General features: G+C 36.7%; 1 protein-coding gene across 1 annotated transcript; it reads left to right on the top strand.

Moving 5' to 3' along the window:
* The first annotated feature begins 5,095 nt into the window (after nt 1–5,095).
* tceanc (transcription elongation factor A N-terminal and central domain containing) lies at nt 5,096–8,633 on the top strand. The gene is made up of 2 exons (XM_088913634.1): nt 5,096–5,168; nt 6,012–8,633. Exon 2 carries the CDS (start codon nt 6,021–6,023, stop codon nt 7,224–7,226), a length of 1,206 nt encoding a protein of 401 aa, XP_088769760.1. The 5' UTR covers nt 5,096–5,168; nt 6,012–6,020; the 3' UTR covers nt 7,227–8,633.
* Nucleotides 8,634–9,258: the final 625 nt, after the last annotated feature.

Genomic DNA, 9,258 nt, shown 5'->3' with positions numbered 1-9,258 from the left:
TGACTATCTCAGGTTTCAGAGGTGTCATATGAAAAGCATCTTCTACCGATTGAGGAAAAAGTCTAATGCACTATAGGAAATGTGCTGCTAATGGGGGAAAAATATATCTCTTTGTTCATTGTCACTGAAGCTCCACTACTGTATATTGTGTAAATGATAAAGTTATTAAATGGGGTTGTTACTTAGGGTATGCAGATCAGGGAGGTTAAGTTGTTGATGATGGAAATGTAATGTGATTAGGCAGTAACAACTGATGAGTGTAGTTCTTCATTAGCTTTCTTTTAATCAGGATTAAAAATACCAGTAAGACAGGCTGCCTCTGTCACTAGAGAACCAATATCAAGACAACAAGGTTGTTAAACAGGATTAAAGACTGACAATGAGAAGTCAGGAGAGGGGAACAACCTACCCAGCTGTGTGATTGAAGCTGATGTTTTGGCTTCTTTCAAAAAAAGACTGGATGAGATCCTTGGATCAATTAACTACCAGGCTAGATGGGCACAAATGGTCACCTCTGTGTTGTAACAGTTCTGTGTTCTTAAGTGTGGCCTTGCCTAGTCTGAGGTACTGTATAACGTGTTGACAGTTTTGTTGAGCCCTGTTTCTGATTGAGTCGCCAGACCTTTTGATTAATTTTTGTGATAGAGTTCTGCCCTTTAATACATTTGGATTTATTTTACTTGCAATGAAATTGGGTGGTAAGGTCCCAACAATAATAATAAAGTTTAGATTTACTACTTTTAAACCATTTGTGAAATACGGTATGGCCCCATGAAGCTGATGTTTTGACCTGGTTTTTGATCCCACATTGCATTTAAGGAACAAGCCATGAAAAGCCCAGAACTCATCTCTTCCGTTTCAGCTCTCCCTAACAGTGAGCGATGCTGTACAAGTACCTATAAAAGTAAACACAGCAGAATTCTGAAGTCCAGTTAGCAACATAACAGGAACAATGGATGGTATATTTTCAAAACCAAAATAACCACCTTGCTTTTAGGAGAGAGTGGCCTGTGCGAAACAGACGTCAATGCTAAGAAACAAGCTCGGAAGTGACCCTAATCAATCTGTTAGAATTTATTGTTCCTTACAGTGCTGAGGCCACAATAAATCCCCTCAGAAAACTCAAGTTTCTTGGAAAAATCAAAGTAATGACTGTAGCAGATGCCAGGTATGGTGAATATTATCCCATATGTCAGAGGCAAAGGATTAAATCTTCCTACTATAATCTGAAGCACTGAACAAATTGACTTTACAATTGCATTTCTAATTATTCTTTGTAATATTTGAAGGTGATATTCACTTTATAACTTTCTTTCAGCATCTGTAAAAAGTTTACTCAAAAGCTAAAACATTCAGCAGCTATTTAAAAGGTGAGGTATAAAGCTACTCTCAGGGAGCAGTGAGTGTGTGTTCTCCATTGGCGTATATTGTTGTATCATATATTTTTTGGAGGGGAGATACTTTCCGTAAGACTCTAGTAGCATGCTTCAATCCAAACAAATTTAAAGCACATTCAAGTTTTCATAATTCCTGGAAACTGTAACTCAGACTTAGGTCTGATGGTTATAATGGCTGCCCTTTTAGCATTTTTGCTACATGTTTTCAATCACACTGTGCAGATGTGTTGGCCATTTAATTCTGTATTTCATTTTCCCATTAAATATGATTTCAGGGCTTACTTTACCCTAGTAACCAGTAGCACTGGATTTTCTTTTTCTGAAACCATCGTGGAATATTGAGCCTTATAACACTTATAGTCCTTATTTATAAGAGTGCAAAAACTATTGTCTACATATTGACATACACTGTAGGTATGTAATGATTACTTTGAATCATATTTTTTATTACTTTATTACTGGTGATGTTTGATAGTCATCAGGAGAAACAGGGATACAGTTTTCAGTTTCACCTGCATCTGTTGGTATGCTTTTCTTTTCTGTAATGATCATATTGTAACTGCAAAATAAGCCCCTACTGTACACGCTTCTTTTTAAGCTGACCTGCAAAACTAATTTAGATTAATGAAGTTAAGAAAGCTTTCACACTTGATATCCATAAATTCAGGCAAGTATCATACAGTCTGGGAAGGTGATCCATTATTGTTCACTGAGCAGCGGCTCCTGGGCAGCTCTGTGGAAAAACCTGCATTGTTCTTGGCCAGACAGGAAGGAAGAGACCCTGATCGTGGTTGTGCTGAGCTGAGGGAAATAGGCTGTTGAGTGGTAATGGTCTCGAGCAAAACTCAAGATGATTTACCACTTGGACTACAATGCTAATTTACTCTTTTTTTTATTCTCATCTTACCTTGTTACAAGTATTCTTTGTAGTTGTGTGTAGACCTAAAAACAGCAGCACAAGTTGTAACAGCGGCAGCTTTATTGGATCAGAGGGAATGGATACTACTGTATATGCTTTCCATGACATCATAGGAGGATGACTAATGGGACTTGAAACACATGACATAATGTAAATATAGAGGAATTTTAGTTCCATATTTGGTTTTGAATGTAAGAGCCCTAAATCTTTTAAAGTTGAAGCTAATTAAAAACACAATAACATAATATAACATCTTATAATTAATAAGAAAATGAAACAGAAAGTTCAACTGAAATTCCTTTTAGGCCAGGGGTTTGGCAATTTAAGCGATAGTAGGTTTTTTCCTACATCTCCTTTAACAGAACCTTGTTTAATTAATTTTGGGAAGCTGCTGCTAAGACTTAAAAAAATCTTTAAAAACCTGAATTACAGTATCATTAGTGCAATCTGCTGAAAATATCTTACTCAAAGGTGTTCTGAAAATCAGGAAACATAGTAAGCCCAGTAGCAGAACCTAATAAAGAGCTGTACATACTTTCACTGTTCATTTTTTTTGTGATAATGTTTTTTCTGATGCTCTTCTCCACACACAGACACAAACACACACATTCACAACAGGGCATATTTTTCCCACAAGCCAGTTGACATACCAGTATGTTTTTGGACTCTGGGAAGAAACCGGGGAGCCAGGTGGAAACACAGGGAGAACATAAACATTCCATGTACTGTATATAGCACCCCAGGAATGAAACCCAGGGGCCCAGTTCTGTGAGGACACAATTCTAAGCACTGTGCCACTGTGCTGCCTGTTGCTTTTTCAGATAAAACAAAATAAGCAGTAAAGACATTCCTAGGTATTAATTACAGCTGTCACTGGCAGGATTAAAGGAGAAAAAAGCACATTTTTGAAACATGAAATGTATTATCTCTGTTGCATGGGTTGGGAACGAATACTCGCCAAGGTTGAAAGATCTGTAGCTTTGGTTTCCCATTAATCATATAATTAAATTTTTAATTTAATTATATGCTGCCTTCACACTGCCTTTAATTGAGTTTTTCCATACACATACATATTATTATAAAATAATCTTATTTTCAATTTTCATGGGCTGCCCTATACTGTATTCAAAGCATGTACTGTACATCCATCATTAACCACTGTTGCCTCCTACTGTACATGTATGTGAATTTGGTCACCTATGTGTAATGAATATTGAACCCTTGGATTTTAAGACAATTCACAAATGTTACAACATAATATGTGTTGATTGGCATGAGTGTGAAAGAACTGAATTAATAAGAAACATATATATATATAAGTGCAAATTCTTGGACCCACTGTGGCTGTGCATTTATCACAGACATTTGTAATGGATCAGAACCTTTGGGAGGCTATTAGTTTAGTGTGTATACTAGAGAACAAGAAAAATTTGCGAAGGTGGAGTCATGTTTCATAAGACTTGTACTACTTTGGCTACAATGGTGAGTTAGGCTGTGCAGCAAACATCAGTGAATATCAGTGAATGGTTTGCTTTCCTAGGAGCCCACACATCTGTTGTGAAATCATTGGTTTCTGAACTTAGCCTAGCTATATGTGCAGTGCATATAAATATATATATACCCTATGCATACTGTTGCTTCTAGTCTTTAAAAATCAAAATGATGCTAGCTGACCTTTACTGTTGTTGTCTCTGTTGTCACTTAATACTGACAGCCTACGGACAATCTTTAAGGGGAAAAATGATAAAGATTCTCATGTCCCACCAAATTGCCAGTCTCCGACAGTGTGGGAACCTATTTAAGTTTATTTACATGGCGCATTGGGGAGACACTTCAGTACGGGGATGTGCATTTAAAACTGAAAATGGGAAGCACTTTTTTATAGTGCTGTGGGTGCCTGAAACTCCGGCCATGTTGTCAAAGCCAATATCCTGTTTAATACCCTGGGTTCTTTCACAAAATGACATCCTCTGGTCAATTAGCCACTGAATCCCAGATGAGATGGATGGGATGAATGGCCTCCTCTCGTAAATGTCCTGGAGGTGAACAGCTTTTATCGTTGAACATTGAAAACATTTTTTCTCAATGAAAATTATTATTAATTGTCACCCCTTACAGAGTTTTTATACATACTCTAGGTATATTGACATGAGGTATGGTTAGTAGGTACTGTGTATTGTCATGATTACCTTTGAACAATAAACATAAAGAGCTAAACAGACTGTAAACATTGTTCACAGTGCTATCTATATATGATTATATAACAGTTGAACAGAAACCAAATGTGTGTAATTTTAGATACCCCGCCGACCCAGCATTCTCGCAACCAGAAACCATAGCATCATATGCTATACGTATAAATACGTTATGCTGTTTTTCCATGCTGCAAATCAATTACGCAGCCCTAATAACTGTATCGCATTCAGCAGTCCTAAAAACTTAAAGTTTCGATTCAAGCTTTTAGTGATTAATGACTTCATCGTTTCCCACAGTTACTGAAAAATTAAAATAAACTAAAATAAATAAAAGAACCCAAGCATTTAGCATTCTGCTGTTTCTTAGAATGCCGAATGCTTCTCTTTCTATTTATTCTATTATAAATACTTCAATGTATTATTTTTGGTGGTGATGACGGTGGTTTGAACTGCAATTTGTGAAAGAGAAAGGCAGCTGTGGAACCTTGTGAAGACAAACACCACTTACCTGGTCGATGTGCGCCGCCTGGCGTGCGATACTAGTTTCAGCAGCAAAAGCCTTGTAAAAAAATATAAACAAACATGGCGGTCGACTGGTGGGAGTGAAGGAAACGTCTGTGCATCTTAACGGCGAGGATTTTTAACTGCAATTTCCCAGTATGATTTCATATTTCTTGTATATGACACACCTATATGTGTATATGAACACAACAGGATTGGCTGTAAAAATGATTTTTGCACTTGAAAAGTTCAAGGAGCTTCGTAAAGGGCAGTTAGATTCTTACTGAGTGCCTGCTTGTTGACATCAGGCTCTGTAGGTAGAAGTACTTTACTTTGTTGTTTTTACAATATTGAAAAATATTAGCTCTGCGTTTTGGGCATGTGATTTAGCAAGAACTCACTGACATTTCGGTTTGAAGTTAGAAACTACTATTTTCAGTTGTAGCACCCTTTAACTCTGAAATGAAACGCCCGCTGTCTTCAGTAGGACAGATTTTAATTATTTAAACGTACACACTGTACAGTATGCAGCACGTTAGTGTGCATTTAAGATCTGCATGTAGGGGATTTACCTACCGTGTTGTAACTACAGTTTTCGATATAAAATACAAAGTAAGAATTATGATGTTACTACAACAAAATGCATAAAAAGTTATATTTGCGTTCATCTAACGAAAAAAAAATCTAAATGTATTTATGCACAACAACCTCAAATTGCTGTACAACAGTATATAAAACAGAAATTAAAAGAAACCAAAACCTGCACCCCATGTTTTTCAAAGGGATTAAACGCTTCTCCACAACTGTACTTGGGTCCAGATCAAGGCTGGATTAATTTTGAAACACTGAAATTGGTAGTTTACTGCATGTTTAAACTAAATTATAACATCTTTGAAAGTGTTGATTTTGTTAATTCTGAGATTTGGGTATCTATAAAATAGGAATAAATAAATCATACTTATTGCTACTGATTACAGATTTTGTGATATGCTTCCATAGATTGGCCTGATGATGGACACACAGGGAATCATTTGTCATACCCGTCAAATTGAAAAACGTCTCCATGAACAGAACCATCAAGATATTATGCTCTTATTAGAGGAATTAGAAATGGCTCCCATTACATTAGAACAACTTCAGGAAACAGATATTGCAAAAGTTGTTTATCGGGTCTGTAAAACCTGCCAAGGGACTTTGGTGAAGAAAAAAGCGAAGATTTTACTGTCAAAATGGAAGAAGCTGTTTACCAATCCTTGGTGCAAAGCATCCTGTCACCTTGCAGGAAAAGGCCCTGATGAGAAAAACAGTACTCGAGGGCCACACACAGAGAAAAACCCATCCTGTTGCCAGTCAGAAATAAATGAGACTGACTGTTCACAGTGCGGTCAGTTGGAAGGAAACGAGAGCTTTATCAGTGAGAAAGACAAAGCTAAAGAGAGTAATGAGGCAACACAACATAATTTATTCCACTGTGTGGCCAGCAGAGGGGAGGTACTGAAAGAAGATGAGTTTGGTTCAGCAATAAGCAAAAATGAAAACAAAAGTGATCTTTCTAGTTTGGAAAACAACGGAAACACCCCAGCAGTAAGATCCCAGCCTGGCACAGTGGAGAACGCTGGACATGATGCTTCAGAGGTGACTCTGGAAAAAGTACAGCCTAGCAGGATACCTCTTAGGTCCAAATGTATACAGCTGCTCTTTCATGCCCTTATTCCTGAGGGAGCTGAGCACACGGAATCCGCAGGGAAGTGTCAGGAAGTTGCCTGTGCGATTGAGGAGCACGTTTTTATCCTCCATGGGAAAAACGAAAGAAAGTACAAGTCTTGCATTAGAAGTAAAGTTTCTAACTTAAGGAACCCTAAGACCCCTCACTGGCGTCAAAACCTGCTGGGTGGACAGCTGAGCCCTAAGGTGTTTTCTGAGATGTCCGTGATGGATCTTGCAAGTGATGAGCTAAAGCAGCTGAGGTCAGCGTACATGGAATCTGCCATTAATGAACACCAGCTTCCCCAAGGCATGGGCGGGACCCAGACAGATAAAATAAAGTGCCGGCGATGTGAGAGGTTCGATTGCACTGTGACACTCATTTCCAGGGGTACCCTCTTCCTTCCTAGCTGGGTACGCAACGGAACCCCAGATGAGCAGATGATGACTTTTGTCATCTGTAACAAATGTGGTGAGAAATGGTATAACAGTGGATGGCTTTGTTTATAGTAACTGGTGCAGCCGGTTCGAACAGTACATGTTAATCATGGGTTGAAGGTTTGCATTTCGTGTACAGCTCAGATCTCTCTCCGTGGCACTATAAGGCAGTTGTGATGATGAGGATCTTTAAGTCATTTTATTGTGAAAATGTTGTTCTTTTTTTTTCCAATTACTGCCAAAGTGCCTCACATTTGTACTGGTTTGTGCAGTTACATTTTTGTGTGTGGATTTTTTGTGATAAGCTACTGTGTGTCTCGTTTTGATGTTATTTTTTGTGTTTGGTGTTCTTGACTCTGTATTTGAATGAAATATTCAGAATTTCTTGAAATAAACTGGAAGAACACTTATGAAATTAAAATAGCTATGCAGTGAATGAAGATAATATCTCAGCAGTTTCTGTTCATTTTCATTATAGATGAATAGAACAGGCCATCCTTTGTCACTCTCATTTGCAGAACACAGTATGTGTCAGCAAGTACAGCTATAAGATATGCCATGTATGGTATTTTAATCATATTTTAGAAAAATTGTCTTTTCAAGATGAGCACATTATATAAAACTGAATCTCGAAGAAGCTGAAAGTGCCTAAACAGTTGACAATTTAACAGACTAAATCTTGATCCAGAGCTACATTACTATAAATATAGATAATAGAAAAAGTGTACAGAGTAATCAATTTAACTGCACTTAGATCATATGGTCTTTACTCATACATGTGACTCTGTTCAAGAATGCTCTGCATGTGACTTTTTTAATGTCGTAGAAACTTCAGGAACCCTACTGCATGGTACAACTCCTTAGCCTGTCAGAGTTATAATTTAAGTAATGGCTGAATGCTATTCATTTGTATTTCAAAGCAGATTAATACTATATTCCAGTCAAGCTTTATCAACGTGAAATATAAGATTTAAAATCATCTATGCCCAGTAATACCTAATAAGTCATTTTATGTGTGTATGCTTTGGTTTTAAATTTCTAACTGCCCTCTATTAATATCACACCTGAAGAAAGCTACTCCGTCAAAATGTTGTATCTGTTCCTTTCAGTATGGAACAAACCTGTACCTGTTCTATTAATGTCATTGTGCCATTTTTTAGTAGACCTCTAATTATATACTGTATAATGCATTTTGAAACAATTTGTGTTTAAAGTACACCCTGTTAATTCATTCCAGGGTTTCTTTTTTAGATTGTGAGAACTTTTCATCTGGAAATTTCCATAACCCATCATTGGTCATAAAAAGTGCTGCTACATTAGTTCTCCAATGTTTATAGATTATCTTTCTGTTTTGAAATCATACAATGCTACTTAGAAATTTGGGGTATGCTCCAAAAATAACGAGTTTGCCTGACAATATTACAATTTTAACTCTCTTCTTGCTTTGAAATAAATAATAAAATACTGTGAGAATACAAAGTGTGAGCTAGAAAAATCTCTTTTAAAACCACCAATGTCAACTTTTTTGTACTTTAGCATAATATTGAGTTTTGTTTTTGCACTTTAGCATAATATTTTGTTGTGTGCAATTGTTAAATTATAAATTAACCTATTAACCGTTCTAGAAAAAGAAAGGTCTCTGAAGTTTCTACAGCATTCTACGACTTGGATGTTTCATTCTCAGGTTTTGTTTTCACCTTTTCTTTGCATTTTCTCACTCAGTGATATTTTCAAAAATATATAGTTCTTTAATGAACTATGTTTGCAGTTCAGTTTTCAATTAGGTCACTTTTGTGGAATTATATTTAATATTCAATTATAGGTAACAATGTTAAGTTATGTCTTCAACTCAAAGTAGTGGTTTATTTATGTCTAAGGACTCCACTTACTCCTCACAGATGTGAGGTAATGTCCATAATAATAAACCAAATTAGAGGTTATGAACCAAATGTATTGTCTCTAATTTTAAGTGCTGAGAAAGGGAAAACCTGCTGTTCTGCAACTTATTTTCCACCTGACAAAGGCAAATGCAATAAGAGCTTTTGAAAACCTGTGTAATGTAGACATCTCTCAGAGTTACAGAGTTTTCCTACTGTATGAGACT

This window comes from Atractosteus spatula, chromosome 4 (assembly GCF_055471065.1).
Source record: "Atractosteus spatula isolate fAtrSpa1 chromosome 4, fAtrSpa1.hap1, whole genome shotgun sequence".
Lineage (NCBI taxonomy): Eukaryota > Metazoa > Chordata > Actinopteri > Semionotiformes > Lepisosteidae > Atractosteus > Atractosteus spatula.
The sequence above is the reverse complement of the archived record's forward strand: the minus strand, read 5'-3'. Positions and strand labels throughout refer to the sequence as shown.

What these genes read in the sequence shown, in the direction of transcription:
- tceanc (XM_088913634.1), top strand. Translation starts at nt 6,021, where the DNA reads ATGATGGACACACAGGGAATCATTTGTCATACCCGTCAAATTGAAAAA.